At 35.9% G+C, this 24,131-nt stretch overlaps 3 protein-coding genes across 3 annotated transcripts; 1 reads left to right on the forward strand and 2 right to left on the reverse strand.

Moving 5' to 3' along the window:
• The first annotated feature begins 5,263 nt into the window (after positions 1-5,263).
• LOC140875849 (bifunctional dTDP-4-dehydrorhamnose 3,5-epimerase/dTDP-4-dehydrorhamnose reductase) lies at positions 5,264-7,720 on the forward strand. Its single transcript, XM_073279656.1, has 2 exons — positions 5,264-5,915; positions 7,086-7,720. The coding sequence occupies exons 1-2, from the start codon at positions 5,466-5,468 to the stop codon at positions 7,536-7,538; spliced, it is 903 nt and encodes a 300-aa protein (XP_073135757.1). The 5' UTR covers positions 5,264-5,465; the 3' UTR covers positions 7,539-7,720.
• Positions 7,721-7,893: 173 nt separating this feature from the next.
• Positions 7,894-12,206, reverse strand: LOC140875850 (cucumisin-like). Its single transcript, XM_073279657.1, has 10 exons — positions 11,922-12,206; positions 11,728-11,816; positions 11,493-11,590; positions 11,263-11,403; positions 11,006-11,105; positions 10,418-10,928; positions 9,994-10,322; positions 9,801-9,912; positions 9,506-9,719; positions 7,894-9,372 (listed from the first exon to the last, which is right to left on the reverse strand). Exons 1-10 carry the CDS (start codon positions 12,168-12,170, stop codon positions 8,723-8,725), a joined length of 2,493 nt encoding a protein of 830 aa, XP_073135758.1. The 5' UTR covers positions 12,171-12,206; the 3' UTR covers positions 7,894-8,722.
• A 984-nt stretch (positions 12,207-13,190) lies between these two features.
• Positions 13,191-17,807, reverse strand: LOC140875848 (hydroxymethylglutaryl-CoA synthase). The gene is made up of 12 exons (XM_073279655.1): positions 17,564-17,807; positions 17,021-17,127; positions 15,971-16,103; positions 15,746-15,889; positions 15,397-15,555; positions 14,863-14,936; positions 14,708-14,783; positions 14,524-14,579; positions 14,352-14,439; positions 14,141-14,281; positions 13,886-14,035; positions 13,191-13,739 (listed from the first exon to the last, which is right to left on the reverse strand). The coding sequence occupies exons 1-12, from the start codon at positions 17,633-17,635 to the stop codon at positions 13,548-13,550; spliced, it is 1,392 nt and encodes a 463-aa protein (XP_073135756.1). The 5' UTR covers positions 17,636-17,807; the 3' UTR covers positions 13,191-13,547.
• Positions 17,808-24,131: the final 6,324 nt, after the last annotated feature.

Below are 24,131 nucleotides of genomic sequence, written 5' to 3' on the forward strand. Positions count from 1 at the left end.
GGAGTTTACCTATAACAACAGCTTTCAGGCGTCTATAGGTATGGCTTCTTATGCAGCTTTGTATGGGAGGAGATGCAGATCTCCTATTCATTGGGATGAGGTTGGAGAGAGGATTCTATTGGGTCCCGAGATTGTACAGCAGACTGCAGACATTGTGATTCAGATTCGGGATCGTATGAGGACTGCTCAGAGTCGTCAGAAGAGTTATGCAGATACTCGACGACGAGATTTGGAGTTCGCAGTAGGTGATCACGTGTTTCTGAGAGTGTCACCTATGAAGGGAGTGGTACGATTTGGCCGGAGAGGTAAGCTTAATCCGAGATATATTGGACCTTTTGAGATCTTGGAGAGAGTTGACACATTGGCCTACCGTTTGGCCTTACCACCAGGGCTTGCGGCAGTGCACAATGTCTTCCATGTATCCATGCTTCGGAGATATGTCTATAACCCGTCGCATGTGTTGAATTACGAGCCCTTGCAGTTGCCACCTGATCTAGTATATGAGGAGAGGCCAGTACGGATCTTGGCTAGGGAGGAGCGGAGACTTAGGACGCGGGTCATACCGATGGTCAGAGTCCAGTGGCTAAATCACTCGGAGGAGGAAGCTACTTGGGAGACCGAGGCAGACATGAGGACTCGCTATCCGGAGTTGTTTGGGTAAGTAATTTAATTTCGAGGACAAAATTCAAATTAAGGGGGGGAGAATTGTAACACCCAGTATTTTTAGTACGTAAATTCGCATGCATAATTAGGGATTTTATTTATTTAGAATTTTAGATTATGGGTTAAATAATTATGTGAAATTATTTGTGCATGTTTTAAGTTATTTTTAAGCATTTAACCCATAATTAGTGATTTTTCATGATTTATGAAAATTTAATTATTTTATCGCGTAGACGGGACCGTAGACGGACGAGATGACAACTTTCTATCCAATTTATTTTATGAGCCTTTTAAGAGCCCAAAAATATTATTTTGAGTTTTATCTCTTCAAAATTATCAGTATTTAATTTTATATAATTTTAGGAGTCCATTTTTATCCAAATTTAGCCAAAATATTGACTTTTAATTACCTTTAAAATTCCCTAAAATTAATATTTCGGGATTTAATTAAGTTATCAGATTTTTTAACTTTTAGTTGGAGTTTTAAAGTTGTATATTTTATATATATAACATCTTCTATTTAATTTAGTTATCCTACACCTTATTTTAAATCAATATTACTCTAACAACCTACCCCAATCTCACGTAATCTTCAACCTAGCCGCCTCCCTCCCCCATTATTCATCTCCTTCATCGACCAAGTAGCCTCCAAGAAGGACTCCATAGCCTCGATATTTTTGAAGCATCAAGAAAGGTTGTTCGTTCACATCGTCCCGGAAACGTTCTACGCACTTTGCCCTATTAATTCTACGGTGCAAGGCATGTTTTCTTCCTCTTTTTCGCACTATATCAGTAATTATTATGTGTGTGTTGAGTGTGCATTGAAATCTTTCAAGAATTTTCAGAAAAGGAATCGGTTTTTACGATTATTTGCACATGGTTCTTTGGTTTCTTAACATACTCACGTTTTTCTTGTTATGGGTGTGCATGGCTGCTGGTCAGAGGTTGCAGGGGGTGCCTTAGGGTCCCTAGGTTCATGTGTGATGGCTAGGTGGAGGCGTGAATGGGCTGAGGGGAGGCTGGTTCAAAATTGGGATTGAGGGAGTGCAGTTTAGGGTTCAGTGGAAGAGGGCTTCGGGTTTGAGGTAGGGACCATGGCTCGGGCTGAGCCATGGTGGGTTAGGACCGCCCAGACGTGGGCTACGTCTGGGCGGCGGTGCTCCGGCCAGGGGTGGCCGGAGCTGGCCGGCAGCAGGCCATGAAGGCCTGCTGCTCACGGCCGAGGGAAAGACGGGTAAGAGGGTGGGGGATCGGGTTAGTGTTTAGGGTGGATCCGGGTCGGGTCTGGAAAGTCATGGGTTATGTTAGTTGGGTTCGGGTCCGGGTTAAGTGAGTCGCGCTCGGGTATTTTTATTTTTAAGTTTTAAGTTTAATTATGTGTTAAATGGGCCTAATTAAATCCAAAAATTTAATTGGGTTTCATTTAATTATTTGAGTTGAATTTAATTGTTATTGGGCTTAATTAAATTAAATTAAGTTAGCCCGATAATTTTTATGGGTTTGGGAGCCCATGGAAGTTATTGGGCCAGTCTTTGGGCTTTTGGGCCCATTGGGCCAGAATAGGTTGTTATTGGGCCAGGAATGCATTAATGGGCTTGAATAAATTAATTGGGCTTAGAAATGTATTTTTGGGCTTAAGTTTGTTAATAGGCCTGTCTCAGTGTTAATGGGCCAGAAATTTAAGAAAATGGGCTTGAGTGTTAGGGCCAGCAGTTCAGCACAAACCATGAGAAATTGCATGTGTTCTAATTATATATTTAATTATTTTATGCATGAATGTTATTTTAGTATTTATATGTTAGTATAAAAATTAAATTAAATATATAGGAAGGACACACATTTTATTTAAGTACATACATTCATGAAATAATTTTATGGCATGATTTAATGTTTAAGGTTGAGCTAGAAAATAATTTTTATGTTGGAAGTTGAAGTAGTGTGACAATTTAAGGGGGACAAGTCCCCACATGTTAAGAGTAGTTTACTACCAGTAAGAGGTGATTCGTCACCGCCGCGTACATTGGTTTTAAGAGACTGATCAGTCGAACCTTTTAAGTTTAAGGTTACAATACGGATATGACCATGTGATGTTAAAAAATGATATGCTCAACAATGTTATGTATGTATTATATGATTATATTTAAGTTCAAGTTTAAGCATGATTTTAAGTTATGATTTATGATTTTAAGCATGTCCATTCATGTATATGTTATGTATTAGTATTTCAGTGATTTAAATTATTTTAAGCCCTTGTTATGTTAGCATGTTGGGCCTCTAGGCTCACTACACTTATATGGTGCAGGTGAGTACGTAGAGGAAGATGTAGTACCTACCGGCGGCGAGGACGTATGAGCAGACAGACAGTGATCCCCCGCAGCCGTCGTTTGAGTCAATATGAATATTTTTAAGAATTTTTAAACCCTGTTATTTATTTATTTCTTTTAAGTCATTTCAGTGGCGAATTTTAATACTATTTTATTAAGTAATTTATTGCATGCAAACTTTTAAGTTAATTGTTTTGACAGTATTTTATTTAAGTTTGACTCAGATATTTAAGTATAAAATGTTGAATTTTATTTAAGTTATTTTTAAATCTTTTTATTGTTGTGCATATATGTATGAGCATGTATGTACATTTATTTTACTTAGGATAAAAAAAAAAATTCCGCATATATTATTTTAGAATGTTTGGGTCGTTTCAGATCAAGTCACCAAATATGTTAAAATCAGAGTTTCATTTTAAAATGTCAAGATATGATTTATTATAGATTTAATGGGCTTAAAGCAAATGGGTCCTAATATGAGCTTGTCTACATGGGCCTAATTTAAATACTTTTTGGTGTACCGGTGTAAATTGGGTTATTACCTATCATGTATAGTATTTATATTCTCACTCATCTAATCAACATTTTTTTTTATCCGTCTCAAATATATTAATATAATCTAGTTTTCATATTGAATATTATAATTCGTATTTTTTTTTATCAATTTATCTCATTAAATTAATATCATTATCTATTTGTACCGTTAATTTATTTTATTAAAATCTTTATTAAATAAAAGTAAATATTTTCTAAAATTTACTTTTTCAAACGCTTTCTCGGTAGAACGGAGAAAGTAATATAAAATTTTCAAATATTTTAGAATAAAATATACGTTGTAACTTTATGTAAAATAACATATAACATACACATGCAACATTTGCATTCCGATCATTTTATAGAGAAACCAAAGGATGCGACGATTATGAGATATTAACTTATATCACATATTTTTTTTTCGAAAAAAATTGGAAGTAAACATCTAGAGAACTACACATAATTATTTAGATTTCTTATTTTTAGGTGGAAGAATATTTATTACAAGCATCTCAAACTCAAAATCACGTTCTGAATTTGGGCCCCATCTTTTAAAGCCTATTTTATGCGGGCTCAACTCAATTAACAACCACTATTATACACGATGTGCTTTGGCCTCTGGGTGTATAAAATAATAATTGATAAAATATAAATAAAATAACATATTTTCAATCTTTTTCACTGACACAAAAATTAAAATAAAATTACGACGTTATTTAATAAAATCCAACTAAAACCCTCAACTCGCGTGTCACCTACCCACCAACTACCCCAAATTTGCGACGAATATATATCTCAACCACACATTTCCCATTAATTTAAAGCCTTACAACTAAATCTTTAGAAATTATAAAGACACTTTTTGATTATTTCGACGAAATACATTATTATACCATTGATAATAGGTTATCAAAATTTTTATTAATTCAAATTAGCTTAGCAGAGCAAAATTCGATCTAATTTGGTCATTATAGATTCTGAATATAGTCGATTATTATTATTATTATTATTATTATTATTATTATTATTATTATTATTATTATTATTATTATTATTATTATTATTATTACATCAAATCAGTTGGAATGCGAATGGTATGATTCCAATTAAAAATTTACTTAACACTTCTCTTTCTCGGAACAAATTGCAATTTTTGCGCAAGCACATGTTTTACATTGTCCTAAAAATATATATAATAGAAGATTTTATTGATATATGTGAGCACATAATTTTTTTTACTAGACCTCAAAGACGAATATTCAACATTAAATTCAAGTTTAACGTTATTGTTATATAGATAAGGTGAAATTTCACGTGTGAGAGGAATGAGGATAGATATCTCAAATGTAATAAATAATAAAAGCATTTTTCTCTAAAATCTTAATAAATTAAATCACAATAAATAAAACAATCATTGAGGCAATCAAAATGCTTAAAATAGTAAAAAAAGATTGAATTTTTTTTAACTATTGGTTTTTTAATTATAATTATTATTTCAAAATAAACAGAATATATATATAAATTAAAAGAATAAGATTGAGTATTTCAACCTAGCACTATACAACACTACACATGTATGTGCACACGAGTATGTCCTATTAATATATACCACTTGTTACGAGAAATTTCCTGTAATCAATGTGACATTAAGCTATTAAATTACAGACGAGATCTTAGATTTAAAATTTAATTATAAGAGTTTATTTATAGTGAATCTGACATCAAAATATCAAATATTGTATGAGATCTCGAATTTGAAACCTGATTATAATAAAATGTTATTCTCAAGTTTTCGTAGAAATATAATATCTACTTATATATGGAATAAATATATATATAGCATTCATTTGTATTTCCCGACATTAATATGTCATAGTTTACTAGGAATACTCCACACAAAACAGTAATCAGAAACGCGACACACACATAACATAATTTGCCACAATGGGCGCCACTGCAAATGGATCATCGGCTCAGCCTTTCAACTTCCTGATCTACGGCCGGAGCGGCTGGATCGGCGGCCTGCTCGGGAAGCTCTGCGAAGCTCAGAACATTCAGTACACCTACGGCTCCGGCAGGCTCGAGAACCGGGCCTCACTCCTGTCCGACATCGCCGCCGTCCGACCCACGCATGTGTTCAACGCCGCTGGTGTCACCGGAAGGCCCAACGTCGACTGGTGCGAGTCCCATAAGGTGGAGACGATCCGCACGAACGTTGCCGGCACGCTGACGCTGGCTGATGTGTGCAGAGAAAACAATCTGGTGCTGATTAATTATGCCACGGGTTGCATTTTCGAGTATGATGAGGCGCACCCTCTCGGGTCAGGTATCGGGTTCAAGGAGGAGGACACGCCCAACTTTATCGGATCCTTCTACTCCAAGACCAAAGCTATGGTGGGTTTCCTTTTATTTTTCTTTTATGTATGGATTCGTTGCATATTCAAGATTTCTTGATCTTAAAGGCGAATCTTTGTTTGTTTATATTGTTATGTAGTCTAACCAGTGGATTTTTTTTTATGGTGACTTGATGCGGGCTACTGGCTTTGATTCGAATCTGCTGGATGCTTGTGTTGCTGGATTCGTCCATTTAAGTATCTTGGTTTAGTTAAAGGAATAGGCGCGTCTTGTCTAAAATAACATAACAAATTATGTATTTTTTACTCAAGAGATCTTGGACAGTTTTCCTAATGATGGTTGTTAAAAGTAATTTGGCTTAGAATAATATTTTTCTTGGTTCTGCATCTAGATTACGTATCTTGTAAAATTGGAAGAAAAAAGGTTGTTTTATTAGAAGATATGAAGGTATTGAAAATTCAGTGCTTTTCTTTGGGATGAAGATTGCATCCCTGATGAGGGTAACATTAAAAAGCGTTCGGTTGTGGAACTTTAGCATTGTGAAACAAGGGGATTGCGTCCCACGAGAAGTGTGTTGTAGTTGATACTTCGCGTGTTCTACATCGACATTCTGATTAATGATGTTGATTGTTTTACTTAAAAGCAAGAGATGAAGTTAGCTAACAATGCCAGTTGCATGATTTGATTCTATTTGGCAAAGATTTGATGTGTCTTGTCTTTGATATTGGATGAATATTCTTCAGATGGTTATTTGTCTCAATGGTGTGTAGCCTCTAGTCCTATTCATTTAATCTCAAGTAGAAACCATGATTGAGGTCTGAAGTTGCTATGATGGTTTCTTTAAGCTTAGTTATAGGTGCTTGAATTATTTTCCCGTAGTGCTCGTCAAGAACAAATATATGGGGAATGAGGATGCATTAGAAAAAGGTTCGGGTGGGTGCTTTGGGCTTATGATTCGTATTGCTTGAGCTGTAAAAAGATAATAATAATAATAAATTGATAAAAAACCTTCTTTTCTGTTTCCACTTTTCACCTCTTCCTCCCCTTTGATGAACTTAAGATAATGTAACCACAAAATTCAAAAGGTGCTTGTAATTTCCATGGTCCTGTCTTTGATTTTACTCTAATTTACTTTAGTACGGTTAAATACGATAAAATTTCATATACGATATGCTTAATTACGGCTCCTGATTTTTGTTGTTTCTTCAGGTTGAGGATTTGCTAAAGAACTACGACAATGTTTGTACACTGCGAGTTAGGATGCCCATATCATCTGATCTCTCTAACCCACGGAACTTTATTACAAAGATCACTCGGTATGAGAAGGTCGTGGACATCCCAAACTCCATGACAATCTTGGACGAACTTCTTCCCATTTCAATTGAGATGGCAAAGAGAAATCTAACTGGGATCTGGAACTTCACTAATCCTGGAGTGGTCAGCCATAACGAGATTTTAGAGATGTATCGGGATTACATAGATCCTGGCTTCTCTTGGAAGAACTTCACCCTTGAGGAGCAGGCTAAGGTGATCGTCGCCCCAAGGAGTAACAACGAGCTTGATGCCTCCAAGCTCAAACAAGAATTTCCCGAACTCATGTCTATCAAGGAATCCCTCATTAAGTATGTGTTCTCCCCAAATCGAAAGACCTCTGTAGCCTGAATTGAACATCTGTGTCCCGCCAATATTAATATCATTATTGGTCTCTTTGCGTGGTCTAATACATTTTATGACCGCGATTTTCTGTTTTGATGTTGATGAACAAGTCTTTCTTGTCTTATGTTCTATTATATTGATTGGATTTCTGAATAAATTCTCTCTTAAAGTGCTAGTTTATTTGATTATATGGAGTCAGCTCACTTATCTTTTTCATTTCGGTTGCAAATTTAGTAGACTGTGACTCATTCTAAACCAGAGAACTTGTTTTCCCTTCGTTAAATGTTGTAGCTGTCAAGTGACTTATTGACATTGAAAAGGGTTGTAACCCAGTTGCAGTTGGATTCCATGCTGGGAAAAAGATTTGCTCAGTGCAGTGGCTTACAAGTACATGTCTGTTTTGTAATTTATTTAGAACCATTGACTTAATGCTATTGTGACCTAGGTAGCTGATATATGACATTATTATCGAAATCGGAAATATGAAGGTATGAACCTTTAAAGTGAATGTTGAAGAAAGGATATGCAGCACAATGCATCAGAGTGACTGAAATTCTCGGTTGGATCAAGTATGATAATATATATATGTGCCATTATTTCTCGAAGTCCAGTGTATTATCCCTTGTTCTATGCATATATTTGTGTGAAGTTGGTTGAAAAAGAAACAGAGCACAGCAACAGTGTCAAGCTGTAACCTACCTACACGAAACAGCGCACTTAAGTATTCAAGGTTTTCATGCTATGGGGATAGGCTGACATTTATTTATTTACAGTTAAAATCATGATAATCTTTTCAAGAATTCCAATTTCAAGAATGAACAAGTAAACTTGTCTTTGGGAAAGAGTTAGCTATATTAATGGAAAGTGAACTGCAGTAAAACCTCACTGTTCTGAGGGAACCAAGTTTTGCTTTACATACGAAAGATTCAGATTCTCTCCATTTAAAGCATGAATTATTGGAATCCTAAGGACAATTCCAGAATAGTCAATGGAACTTGACACCACTTTTATTTTAGTAGTTTCGTATAAAATTTCAGCTGTCAGTACACTCCGGTGCCTTAGCCGATGCTTCGGCTTGCGCAAAGATGAGACTTCAAGGAAAAACATATTATGCTGACGATTGTTACCCTGCTAGAGGAACATATAAACTAGACTTGATCTCCCTCGCTAATGGGGCTTCAACCATAAAATTACTGATGCGAGATACGGTTCCGGAAGGTCCCACTCCTTGGATATGCAGGTGAGCGGTTCAACTTTGGTTTCTTTCCAGACACGGAAGACTCGTCCGAGTAGAGACTATAAGGGGCACCAGGAATATAATTATAAACTACAATAGGTGTTCTTACAGCACGAGTTCCATCACTCCAAGTAATTGCTCCTGACATAATCGGCTGCTGTGAAATGGTAGGTCCAGTGACCTTAACAGTGAACGACTGTGTCTCCCCAATTTCCGAGAATGTCAAGACCGATGGTTCAACGGTGACGCTAATCAGCGCTGGCATGTATTTGGTAGCAGTATATGTTGAGTTTGCTGCACCAACATTGGTCACTTTTCGAGTAAAAATACCTGTGATTTGCTGCCCATCTTCTACATATAGTGAGAATGAGGGGTAGTTAAGATCCCAGGCTCTTCCAAGGGTGGTATTGGTACACGTGCTGTTGTCTCCAGTGACGAGTCTCAGAGTGGTGGTGTTGTAGCCTTGTTTGCATAGGAAATTGATGTAATCTGTTTCTGATGCATCAAAGACCAGCCCCGGGTCGATTGCTGCAGCAGGGTTGATGTGTCCTGACCCATAGGCAAATTCAAGGTCTCTGTGTCTTCTTGGATCCATAACATAAGCTGAATTTATCATGAAGAAACAGTGTTACTTTTACCACGTTACACGTATGTTAACGAATCTCTTCGTAGGAGAATTCTTAATCATAAAAGTTTGTTCAAGGTGTTCATGACAATAAGCTTGTTTCTGAATCACCTGTTGTCATGATTGCAGACTTAATAGCAGCAGGAGACCAATTCGGGTGAGCGGCTTTAACATAGGCAGCAGTAGCACTGGCATGGGGGCAAGACATGGATGTACCTGAGATAACATTGAACAGTACACTCCTTGTATCACCATCATAGATCGAAGGCGGTGCCAGTGGGGACCATCCAGCAAGAATATCCACGCCAGGGGCAGTAATATCAGGCTATTTTATCATGAAAAAATGCAAGAAAATATTCTCAGAAAGATACAACTGGCTGGAACATACAAGTAGTCAATCAATCACCTTGAGAATATCTGGGGAAGTAGGATTCGGCCCTCTCGAAGAAAATGAAACTACCAATGGAGCCATAGCATCTTTCCAAGTCTCACCAACCAAAATGGTTGCCACAGGATAACTAAAAAGTATGCAAAAATTTGAGTGAAATTTACAGAAATAAGGAGCCTTGAGAAGCAATTATGGAGAAAGAATTGCTTACTCTGTTGCTCTTATGTAATCAAGAACCTTTTTGCCATCTTCGGGACTGATCAATGTAGCTGGTAATGGATAGCTGAATGCATATGTCGGATTAATGATAGACTCATCGGACATAATGGTTCCAACTCCATTGGCTAAAAGAATTGTGGAACCGTCTCGCTGAGCTTCACAGAATACTATTTTCCCAGCCACCATGTCAGCATTCATGGTGTCTTCGAAGCAATTTCTTGCGAAATCTGGACCATAACCAGAGGTATAGTTGGCGGCATCTCCTCCCCATATTAAAGGATAGGTTGTTCCGTTCAAATCGTAGGTGTTAATGGAGATCCCCTTCATTTTTTCGATGAAGTTAGTCAAAAAACACTAGATCAACTGCAAATACTCACTGATGACTGAGGATCCACGTACGGAAAATTCCAACTTACCGTCAAGATTTGACCATTTCCGAGTGCCAAGTTAGAGACAAATCTTCTATCTATTGTGCTAGCAGCAACTGTCAGGGTCCAAGGAGCATAGTTAGAAATACTAACAGGGTCAGGGCCAGCATTTCCGGCTGAATTAGACACCAAAATCCCATTCTTCATGGCGTGGAAAGCTCCAATGGCAATAGGGTCCTCAAAGTAATCATCAGGTCCCCCTCCCAAAGAAACTGATATGATATCAACACCATCTGCAATTGCGTCATCAAATGCTTTGAGTATGTCTGCAGTTCCACATCCATACGCCCAGCAAACTTTGTAGACTGCAATTCTTGAATACGGCACTCCTCCGCGTGCTACACCCTCTGCTAAGCCGAAAAAGCTCGTTTCTGGTAAGTACACTCCAGCAACTGTTGATGATGTATGAGTACCATGCCCTTCAGAGTCTCTTGGAGATGGGATATCTGTTTCGTAGTATGAGTTGTCGCTGTTGTAGTATCGAGCCCCAATCAGCTTGCTGCGACAAAAATGTAAAGTAAATCTTATGGATTGATGATATCTAATTGTTAAGTAGATACAATCTTGGGTGCATACTTGTTGCAGGTGAAATTTTTGGTCTGGCATGTACCCTTCCATTTAGCTGGTGGAGGGCTATATCCAGTGTCATTGAAACTAGGGTGCTCCGGCCAGGCTCCTACAATTTGTAGATACAAGACATGAGCAGGTATGTCTAGGATTTTCAGTACATGTGAAATTTCACATACTTTCATCTAAAGAAGCGACTGCTGTTGAAGTAGCATGTGAACTCAAATAGTAGAAAGGTTAATAAATCAACAAATCCATTGGTTTACCTGTGTCGAGTAGCCCAACAATGACCTCTCCCTCTTGAGCAGCTCCAACTTTTCCCTGGCTGAATCCCATGAAATCCCAAGACCTTGTGGTGTGAAGCTTTAATATTCGGTTCGGTATTACAGAAATTACTCCTTTCATTTCTGCATCCATTTTTCTTGTTACTTTCTGAAAGAACTATGGAAATTTATATATACTCTCATGTTGGCTGCTTTGAAAATTTTAGTGTCACCTGATACGCTCTCAGCCTCGTCTTCTGTAAGTTTTGCGGCGAATCCATTGAAACTTCTTCCATAACTATAAATCAACGACTCTTTGGCCGATGAAGCACTGTAATCAGATATTAAAACGTGAGTAACAAACAGGGAAATTGCCTCCCTCAACAGATCAAATAGCTTTGTATTCAAAAGAATTCAACTTTCGTCCCTCATTTCATTAATCTTGACATATACTCGAAATCACTCTACCTGCCAAGAACACTGTGCAGCATGGAGAAGTGTAAGGATGCAACCGACCTATCATCTTCAAGCCGATCTCCCATGTAAACCACATGAAGCTACATATAAAGAAGGAAAGAATGTCAATAAAAGGCGACGAATCAACAATGCAAACCAATTCGAGTTAGCATACTGTAGTGGAGGATAATGAAGTATAGATATACCTTTCTTTCATTGCATTGACATTGGAGCACAAGGGTTGAAAGAAACAAAGAGTACAAGAACAAAAGAATCCCAGAATCTGCCATTATGATTATCTTATTATTACATCTAAGGTTAAGTTTAATTCCATTTTGTATTTTAACATCTGAAGTATATATAGCATGGTTGCATGAATTGTTATCTCCGAATGTCACAAGAAATTTAGCTGTAAAAGTATTCATTCGGCAACTTATTTTTGGGATTATCGTCATCAAATATCTTTGTTCACTTCTGATGTCTAATCATCCTTGTTATCATTGACGGATATTGTCTCAAATGATTTTGTATGATTTGGGAATTTAAAATATAATATATTTTGTTGCTTTGTTACTCTTTTGTTATTACCTGTGAACGTTGTGTAGTTGTTAGTAATTGTTATTTATTATTCGGTGGAGGTTTTTGAACCTAATATGAGAGAAGTAGTGTCATCAAGTCAAGAAGTTTTTTTACGAATGTTCACTTTCAGATGGGAAAAAATGGAAATTTTATTTACAATTTGTTGGCATACCAAAATTTCGCCCTTCCACTGATATTTTCCCAAGTGTTATTATTTTTAAATCATAAGTCTAAAGTCCAACATAACTCAAATATGATAGCAATTGGTGCAGGTGGAATCCCTTTGACCCTTATAGTCAAAATCTATGACATGACGAATCAAACTTCAGTGTCTTAAAATTACTGGATTACATGGATTTCACATATTTTCACGAGAGCTTCATTCTTAATCTTGAAATTCAATAGTTTTTATCCTGTCGTAAAACATGGGACGTAGACTATGTCTCCTAAAATATCTACATGTTCACGTTCATTCGACCTACCAATCGGAGAGTCGAGAGACAGACACATGAATGCAATAGAAGAGATCCCTTAAGAGTTCAGAGTGATACATCGGTCTTCGAATTTGTTTAGCTGGGAGCCCTTTAACTAATGGTTTCTGCAAATATTATCTACAGTGCGCGCGCCGCGCTTCACACTAGATTTTCGATCTTTCAGGATAATATCATATTAAACCAAACATCGGATAAGGCGTGATAATGAACCAATCATATTGAAATCGATGCTTCTTTGGTCGTAGATGTTTTAAATAGCTATGTTTCTTATTCCTCTAGTTTGGGTATATGATCATTGAAGATTGGATTCATTGGAAGATCCCTAACATTGTATATACAATCTTACACTTTTGTTTTCGTGAAAAGATCAACAAATCATACATTTTGTTTTAATGAAAGATCAACGAATCTAAAATTTTGTTCTTTTTTTTAAAAAAAAGATCAACAAATCAAAGAGTTCATACACTAAAGCCCTCGTTATCTAAGAGCCCTGTCTTTTCTATTAGAAAGACATTATCAATTTTTTAGCACGTCTCACACTTCCATTATTTGCCCGCTAATTTAACATATAAATAGAATTCCGAGATACATTATCTTCTTTTACGATAGAATAAGAAACCCACAAAAACTAAATTAAAACCTAACCATAAAATTGACAAAGAAAAGGAAACTCCATCGTTTGCTTGTACTTGGCAATTATTTTTGCACGTGCTAAAACAAGTAGACACAAGAAACCAAAAACCATTCGAGACTTTCAGTTCAGTGACCGTTGGCAAGGGTGCCGTTCTCAGTAGCTTTCTTGGAGTAGAATCGTCTGTACTTGGAATCCACTTCTGTGAGATAATATGTGCCTGGTGCAAGAACACTGCAATCCTTGCTCGTTACGAAGTCCTTGCCTCCGTACCTGTGTTCCATCACCTTCATAGTTTCGACGAATTTTTCGGGAGGGAACTGCAGGATTTAATGGTCATTCATATATCAGAAAACCAGAGAATATTGAATCCAAGTACAGTCAAATGCACCATAACGCATAATGTATATTATGGTGGATTATATTTTGAGTCAAGAACAAAATGGAAGGAAAAAAAATGGCCTACCTCCTGTCTGGACTTCAACTTCTCCGATATATTCATTACGGATGCAATGTTTGACAAGTTAAAGGGGAGTTGAGTCTCGTTCAGACGGATGGAAAACATGGATGATGAGAGACCACTCCCATAGGAAAACAACATCACTCTTTGTCCAGCCTGGAATCAGGGGGGAATATCAATTCCGAGATTGCAAATTTTAGCTTTTGTGAGAGTTAATGAGGCTAAAAGAATTTTAAGCGAGTGCATTGGCTTGTACTTTACCAGAGTGCTATGTTTATCGTGAATGAGGGATGCAAATGCAGCATAAATCGATGCAGTGTACATGTTCCCGACTTGTTTTGGTACTAGAGTAGATGGCTGCACTTTTGAATCATAAAATGGTTTTGCAACTTGTTGGGACGCCTGTAGATACGAGTACGGTTAGGGAGGAAAACGAAATTTTGGTTAATGGAAATTTTATGGTGATTCGAACCTTCTCAAGATCACGGCTTTGATAGCTTTCATCGCTGGTTAATGATGAAAAAGGTGCAAGTTTTTCCTTCGCGGACTCGTCAATAGAGCTGAAAATCAATAATAGACAAAACAACTCAGCCGAAACTTTCCAAGCAGATTACTGCTCCTTCAAAGCCAGAGAAAGTTATTACCTGGCACTCCTCAAAAAATCATTGAATAGCAATCGAGCAAAGCTTTTCTGTACAAGCTGCATTTTTCGAGTAAAATGTTTACAAAACTAAGATCCGGTGATTTAAAATAAGAAAATAAAATATTTTAAAAAAAAACACACACACACACACTTTCTAGTCAAGTACCCTTTTCTACATGAAATACCTTATTGTATGGAGAATGGAATACAAAGTAGTCAACATCAGAAATCGAAAATTGTTTGCCCTCCAGTTTTTCATACCTATATACATGATATGCAGTTAAGAACCTGGTGTAAAATTTAAGCAGGGAAAGGAGGAAATGCACCAAAAATTTCTTACTTGTCACATAAGCTTTTGTAACAAGAATCGAGCGCCATGAGGTAACAAGTCTGAGAAAGTTTTCCATCAACCACCTACGAACATAACATTGATTGCATGAGAAGCGAATAGGAACAGAGTTCTGTGATTCAATCTATTGCCAACTAGTATTTATGGTGCCAGTGTAAGGTCAACTTCAAACAAGAAAATTTCATCAGTCGCAAAGTAAACTTGCAAAATGATTAGCAGTTTAGCACAATCTAGAAGGGAGGTAAAAGCATTTTCCAACATAAAAGGGTATGTTACAAAAGTTGGGAGGGTGGACTTTTAAGGGATTGACAAATAAACACTTGGAAAAAAATTCCAAGTTATGACAAATACAATACATGAAGTATATACATGGTTGTTTTATAGTCATAAATCATAATGGTTCTTAACAATTATGAACAATGTAGAAATACGACCGTGCGTAGGGTCTATAGAATGAGACAATGCACAGTTTGAACACAAAAACAACTAACAAAAGTAGTTAGCAGAGATTAAGAGGAGGATTACCGGATATTCACTGGCAAGATCAGGCTTGTAAAAATCATAAACATGAGCCATGTGACTTGCCCTGAGCTTACTTTCGAAAGAAATAGGTGCATTTGGCCCTATAAGCATGGCAATAGCAGCAGCTCCACCAGTTGGTCTGGCTGGTCCCTCAGCATATACCTGTTACAAACAAATCAATGGTAAGATGTTGAAAAACACACACATTTATCGTCTTAATTTAACTCTAATGTTTGTGAGATGAATACGTGACTATAATTGTCATAAACTTCAATGAGTTTTTACAAAAATGTCACCTGCTATTTCACATGTTAATCTAGAATTGGAAAACAAGTGACTATAATTATCATACCGCACTGTCTGTACAGACAACAAGGCCATATCGTCCATCCCACGAACTACTTTCCACCCAATTCACACAGTTAAACAAAGCAGCAGTTCCTCCATAGCACGCGTTGGTCGAATCAACACCTTCTATGTCAGTATTTCCACATTTCTGTTCATTCAAACGGACAAAGACATGAAATGAATACTATAAACACCATAAGGTAAATGCTCAGATCACATGCCTCTATACCTCAAAAATAGGCATCAAGAAGGTTTTAATGGATTTGCTCTTATCAAGTACGGTCTCACTTCCAACTTCCAGACGACCAATCTGCTTTGGATCAACCCCAAATTTCTCAAGGAGTGAAGAGACAACAGTCAAGCTGAAAATCAAAGAGTTAACTAAATGTTACCAGAAAGCAACTAGTAATCAACTAATTTCACAAATAGTTAACCACAATAGCCTGTCACCAGATTTCTAATTAACCAATTTGAAACAAAAGCAACGAAAGGTGGCAGTTTGCATCCAAGAAACCCATTAAGCATTTTCAGTCCATCCAACAATGCAATTACAGAAAAGCAGCCCGTGCCTTTACATTTTGAATATTATCTTGCTTAATTACAAAGGGCACATTTCACAATCAATTCGCAACAAATTTAAACCAACTTCCCATCAGATAGTCTAGTTACAAGTGGCAAGAAGTTCAGGAGTTAGTTGATCATAAATTCAACAACTATGTCTGCTTTTGTGTTGGCCAAGTATTCTCATGCTTGCCAATCTAGGCTTATGCAGTGTTTGAGAGCTTTTAGGAAGCTTTTCTCAGCTTTTTCTTAACAAAATTTCACAAAATTTCAAAATTTAGTGAATGAAAAACTGAAAAGCTTTTGTGAAGGAAAAACTGAGAAGCGTTTGTGAAGCTCTCCCAAAAACTAACTTAGAGAAAGAGACAAAGTAGTCTTGAAATACAATATGCCAAGGTTCTCAATAACAATGTAAAACAACTTTTAAAATCCTCTTTCCTCGAGCCTCACTTAAGCATTTTGCCTCATTTGCAACAACTGAATATGTATTAATTGTAAAATAGAAATTACTTTTACAAATGTTAATTATTAAGGAATAAACTATATTGTTCCATCACCAAGAAAAACTAAAATATTTAATTTCTAAAAAGCGGTAAAGAGAGCTATGGGTGATATCCCTCCACTCCCTCTGCTTAAACTCAGAGGTAGAAAAAGTGTGCATTATTTCCTCTTTTCCAAACTTTCAAACATTTAATGTAACTGAAGTAGAACTAAATACCTCATGGAGATCACATCTTCAACATCAGTACAAAATGCCATGCAATCTTGGCCAAGCCCAATTGTATATTTACCCTTGCTTGCTCCATCATGAGCCTCCAGCACTTCCTGCAGCAATCACACCATTTTTCATTAAAGGGCCCCGAGATCTATTGTCCTCCATTGCAAAACAATCAATAATTGCAGCAAAAGAACAGAAAAAAACTAAGGAAAATTCCTGAATAGCGAATCTGAAATTACAATATTAGAAAACACAGGCGTTAAAAACTATGCGACAAAAACGGATCAAAACTTCAAGGTCAATAACATCAAAATCAATAGGCTGGTCCATTTAAGCGATCTTTCTCCCTCCTTCAACATCATTCTTGAATCCCACAAAATTTCTTGAAAAGGCCGGAAAACTAGAGGCCAACAACAAACAAAACACAATCACACTCGCAACTCTTCGCAGACGTGTACGTACATGGCACGTTTGATTTCCCTATTCGACTCACGTAAAATAAAAAAAAAAACACCCAAGAAAAACGAAAACGCAAAATCAAACCTGCTGGATGCAAGTAGGAGGAAAGTAAACATCCATGGCAAGAATTCCAACGTTCTTGGGTTGCTGAGCCATCTCTGTTTCTTCTTCTACCAAAAAATGCAGAGTAAAAGACAGATCGAACGGGCCAAGAAAATAGTATTTGCTGTGTATAAACTCAGGAGATATTCACAAAGACAGGTGCGAGTAAGCAGGAAAACAGAGCTGGAGAGAGTAAAAATGGGTGGCTGAATAAGATGGCGTTAATGGATTCTTTATTTATAGGAGAAAAAAAAAAGGGGGAAAGTATAAATAAATAATTACCTAACTTGTAGCATTGATTCCATTTTCTTTGCTTTCACAGCCCCTCATTGCAGACTTCTTGAATTTACATCCCTCTTTCCACTCACCAACCAAATTCTGAACTAGTACAAAATCCATTATTATTACTACCGAAAACTCTCGCAGGGACAACCTCATGTAACAATTTTGTGATTCAAATTTTTTATTTTATTTGATTCATAAAAAATATTGTTTTTATATTAAAAATATAATTTTTTATTGTAGATATAAGTTTCATCGATTCGACTCAGATATATAGATCACTGAAACTGTCCACAATAGACATACTATTATTATTATTATATTAGTTTAATAACCCACAAGTTATATTATATAATTGTCTCATGCCATGGTTTCAAAAGCGGGGATTAGCCAGTTCGATCGGTTCGATTGGAAATTGATGGTTGATCCGGTCTAACCATATCAAATAATCACTTAAACAGCCCTTAAGGGGTGGAGGAGCTGAATTCTTGGCCAAAAGACAGGAGTTCGATTCTTCCATAATTATTTATTTCATCAATAAATTGGTTGGTATTGAAAAAAAATAACAAATAGAGAATTTATATTTTATGTCTATAATTAATGTTTTGTGTTGTTTGCAATGTAATTGTTTTGATGTATTTGTAATTTAATGATCAACTAAATGTATTTTTTAAAAAAAAAAATTGAGTCGAGTAAATTTTAATTTTTATATGTTTAATAATATAAAACATAATTATTAATATATTACACGATTTTTAGTTGAATCTTATTGAATTATTATAGTTGAAAGATATATTATGTCATTATTAAATTATATATATGTGTGTTGTAAAAGAAAAAAAAAAAGTGGAGTATTTGATAAAATTTATAGGACATGGGTTGGATTTTTGAAAATAAAGATCGCGAATCTCTATTTTAAAGGATAGATGACGAAAAATATAGTATATGGATTGGAGATAGCCTAATGAAAAAAAAATATAGACATATGGACTTCAATTGTTTGTCATTAAAATATATTTTTTTACAAAATGATAAACGTTTCGATCATACGTGTAATTTCAAAAAAATTTAACTTGTGTAGCAGCTTTAAACGAGGGGGCAAAAAACGAAAATCTAACGATTCGGAATCTTAATAACAATTAACCCCACCTCTATAAATCTTAAAGCATGGCGTTTCATAGCTACTGAAAACCTTATAATTATTTTATTTTATTTCAAAAAAAATCTTATAATTATACCAGAGAACCGACTAGGGGTGCAAACGAGTCAAGTTACTTGTGAGCAGCTCGATCAAAACTCGAATCGAGCTCGATTTGATCGAGCTCGAACTCAAGTAGCTCAAACATAAATCGAACTCGAGTATTAAATATGTGTGTTCAAGTAGCTTGATGTGATGGTATTTTCATATGTTTGATTGAGTTAATTTGTGATGATTATGTGTATTTTGATTGATTAAATTCATTTTATAGTTTCTAATCATTGTATTGATTTGATATAGGAAAATAGAAGAATTAAGCTAAAGAATGGAAGAAAAGAGCGAGATAAGAGAAGAATTACGAAGCAGCAATGGTCAGAAATTATTTTTAATTTTAGAAAAATCCAAATCCGATCTCACCGTTCAGAATGAAGTTCAAGATGTTTTGAAGCAGCTGTCCAAATTTAAGCTCAATCCGACGGCTATATCTCCGTATATGAATTTTTCAAAATCGCTGCTCGCTGAAAAAAAAGTTGCTCGCTCGATCCGCAAAGTTTAACCGATCGATAGGTGCCAATAATTGTGAAAACAGAAGGATGTCAAAAGTATGCTCGCTCGATCGGTCAATCTTTACCGATCGAGCGAGAGATCGGGCGCAGAAAAAAAATAAAATTTCGGGATTTTAAAACTCTTATTTTGCGGCTTTATTTCGTGGGCATTCAAGACCATATAAATAGGATCTTTAGACGCAAAAGAGAGAGGGTCATCGTAAGAAGCAGAGAGGAGACGGTTGAAGACGGAAGAACACGCCTAGGCTAAGTTTTATCTTTTCTGTTCTTAGATTTTATTCTTTTAGTTTTTGTACTTAGTTAAGGAAGACCAAACCCTTGATTTTATTTACTTTGTGAGATTTTGATTTTAGTGTTTAATTCAATTTGAGTATCAAGAGTTGTTCTGATTTATTTCATGCTTGTGTGTTTGATTATTAGATTGATCACCTGATAATTCTTTCGTACAATCTACCGCTAAATTAGAATTCAAATCCGTAATTGTTTGAATCAACTAATTTGCGAAGCAACTACGTTTAATATTTTATGTTGTTGAATTTGTTGAATCGTAGGAACAACTCTTGACTAGATTAAATACAATCGCTGATATTTGTGTTGTCTAGATTAATCAGTTTACTCATATGAATGCTATCTTAGATTTAAATCTAGATCGCTGGTATTTGGGTTGATTTATTGGTAAGGGTTAATCTAGAACGCTGATGTCTAATTAACTAAGATTAAGGTGGAACAGGAATTAGATTTTCAATGGTGAATATTCAATGAGAATTAATTATTTTTAGAGAATCGATGATCGAGTGAATGATTTCAAGGGTGTAGTCGAGCGATACCAAGGCTTGTTTTTAATTGATTTTTCTAGTTTAATTTAATCTTTCATGTTAATTGATTTAAATTCCAAATCTCCTTTTATTTATTTCCAGTATTTTTAAGGACACAAATAAATTTCACTTTCCTCGTGAGAACGATCCCTACTCTCGCTACTACATGTTTATTTAGTTAATCTGAGTTGTGTTAATTTGGGCGCGACACGACTAAGCGCTACCAAATTTTGGCGTCGTTGCTGGGGAAAAGCGTTTAATTTATTTGTGTTTTTGTTTTTTATTTTTTTCACCGTTTTTTTTTCTTTCTGTTTTTGCAATAATTTTTGTGTTGTAATAGTTCGAGATGTCAAATCGACAAGTATTCACAAATTTTATCCAGCAACGTGGAGAGTCTTTCTACGCAGCATGGGAGAGATTCAAGGATTTATCGACCATCTTTCGGTTTCATGATTTTTCTAACTGTTTTCCCCTTACATTTTTTCTTGACGGTTTGTATGCAGTGACAAGAAGATGGGTAATTTAAGGAGCTTTCGCAACCGATAGTTCATTATTTTGTCGAGATGATGATAGTTTGATGCATCTGTTGGATGATATGGCAGAATTTGACTATTACCGGTATTGGAATCTTACACACCCGGATTTTACAGACCAACCATTCGGGCTTCAAAAGGAGGAGGGAAGTTGTTCTAAATTGGTCTTACATCCGCTAGAGAATATTATGAGCAAGTTTGTGGCATCAACTGAGGAAGCTATAGAAGATTTAAAAAAGTCTAGATGTCACCTTGTGGAGCACATAGAGAATATCAAGAGATCAATCGTCCATGAACACCGAAAACAGGAAGTGAAGCAAGATACTCAAGCAGTGACCAACCCGATTTGGTTCAATGATGATGACTCAGAAAACCATGATTGGGAGTGCGAATCAAATCATGCTGAAGATTTAGAGGCGTTTGAGTCTTCTTTTCTTATTGAACAGCAGTCGGAAGATGTTATGGAAGAAATAGGGTATGATGGAAATATTTTGCCACTAGAGTTTAAGGATGACGAAATTCAAGAGTCTATCGATTTGAGCTCATCGATAGTATTATCATACACACATCCCCAAAATCCTTCTTTTCCATCAATACCAGTTTCAAAAGATTTTGGTTTTCAAGAGCCCACCGAGACGTTCTCTTCCCATGTTTACCAGCCGCTATGGAGTGTTGCCGCGAAGACTAGCTTTAACTGTTTACATCTAGCCAAGTTTGAGGGCATATGAAACAAAAAATCATTTGTGGTGTCATATGATACTTACTTTGGGCGTCAGCCGCTCTTTGAGGAGTGCTTTTGAGGGTCAAGCTGAAGACTGAAATCAAGAGCTGCTTGGGAGGCAACCCAAGGGAAGTATTCTCTTGTGTTTCTTTTATTTTATTTGTTTTATTTGTTTTTATTTATTTTTACGTTTTTACTTACATTGGGAACAATGTAAGATTTTAAGTATGGGGGAGAAGACTTAGCCAGTCATTGAAAGAATTTAGCCGTGTTTTTAGAATTTTTTTTTAAGAGCTCATAGTTTGTGATGAATTTGACTTTTGAAATTCACTAGCCCATGATGATATCTAATTGATGATGATATGCATGCTTTTGAAAATAGATGATTTGCTAACCCTGAAACACTTTGATCTCCAATGCAAATTAGACTTTGATATGGCTTGAATATTTGAAGCACACATGTTTAACCTGTGAAGTGCAGTGATGTATTAGATATTGGGGAGCACGATAATAGGTGTTTGTGAAACTTGATGTTTCTTGATTTTCGATGATTTCTTTGATATAGCATATACACTCTTGGGCACACCTTTTAAAAACATTTTATGTCATGTTTACAAAAATGTAATTAACTTCATACGGGTTGCAAGCGAGATGTTTGAAATCCTATTCGTCTTGTTTGTGGCTAAGTATGCGAATAAAATGAGGTTAAACTTTTGAAAAAAAATTTAAATAACAATTCCATCCGGGCTTGGAATGTGAATGAAATTCTATTCACAATTTCATAGCTAAGTTTGCGGATTCCATGGGATTGTAGTTCCATCCGGGCTATAGACGAGGGGATTGAAATTCGAATCCTATCTAGTTATAGCTAAGTCTGCGGGTAATTATTGGGACTTTAAAACTGTAGAGTGCAAAATCCGACGGTGCGTAATTTTATCTCAATAGAGTTGTGTTGTGTTGAAGTATTGTTGAGAGGAGAGTTCTTGATTGTGAGACTTGCACTGAATTGTTTTAGGTCGGTGAACAGTCTTTAGACTTTGTCTTTTGAAGTTGCAAGTAAATGGGGTAATATGGCACACACACACACACACACACACACACACACACGTTCGGGGCTATATCTCTAGTTGAAATGTCTGGATATTGCACTTGTTTCATTGTTAGCATTTTAACGTCTTTCTTGATCATGCATTGAGTTACTTGCTGAGGCGCAAATGTGAAGATCATGGTTATTTTTTGTTATGAATTATGAGTTCAAACTTATTCTTGGTTTTGTGTTGCTCGAGGGAGAGCAAGGATTAAGTAGGGGGAATTTGATGTGATGATATTTTTCTATGTTTGATTGAGTTAATTTGTGATGATTAGATGTATTTTGATTGATTAAATTCATTTTATAGTTCCTAATCATTATATGTGATTTGATATAGGAAGATAGAATAATGGAAGGAAAGAGCGAGATAAGAGAAAAATTACGAAGCAGCAATGGTCGGAAAATCATTTTTAATTTTAGAAAAATCCAAATCCGATCTCCACCGTTCAGAATGAAGTTCAAGTTGTTTTGAAACAGCTGTCCAATTCAGCTCAATCCGACGGCTAGATCCCCGGATATGAATTTTTCAAAATCGCTGCTCTCTCGATCCGCAAAGTTTAACCGATCGATCAGTGCTAAGAATTGTGAAAACAGAAGGATGTCAAAAGTATGCTCGCTCGATCGGTCAATCTTTACCGATCGAGCGAGAGATTGGGCGCAGGAAAAAATAAAATTTTGGGATTTTAAAACTCTTATTTTGCGGGATTTATTTCGTGGGCTTTCAAGACCATAAAAATATGATCTTTAGACGCAAAAGAGGGGGGATCATCGTAAGAAGCAGAGAGGAGACGGCTGAAGACGGAAGAACACACCTAGACTAAGTTTTATCTTTTCTGTTCTTAGATTTTATTCTTTTAGTTTTTGTACTTGGTTAAGGAAGACTAAACCCTTGATTTTATTTATTTTGTTAGATTTTGATTTTAGTGTTTAATTCAATTTGAGTATCAAGAGTTGTTATGATTTATTTCATGCGTGTGTGTTTGATTATTATATTGATCACCTGATAATTCTTTCATACAATCTACCGTTAAATTAGAATTCGAATCTGTAATTGTTTGAATCAACTAATTTACGAAGCAATTACGTTTAATATTTTCTGATGTTGAATTTGTTGAATCGTAGAAACAACTCTTGACTAGATTAAATACAATCGCTGGTATTTGTTTTGTTTAGATTCATCAGTTTCACTCATATGAATGTTACCTTAGATTTAAATCTAGATCGCTGGTATTTGGGTTGATTTATTGGTAAGGGTTAATCTAGAACGCTGTTGTCTAATTAACTAAGACTATAGTGGAAAAAGAATTAGATTTTCAATGGTGAATATTCAATGAGAATTAATTAT

This window comes from Henckelia pumila, chromosome 1 (genome assembly GCF_033568475.1).
Source record: "Henckelia pumila isolate YLH828 chromosome 1, ASM3356847v2, whole genome shotgun sequence".
NCBI lineage: Eukaryota > Viridiplantae > Streptophyta > Magnoliopsida > Lamiales > Gesneriaceae > Henckelia > Henckelia pumila.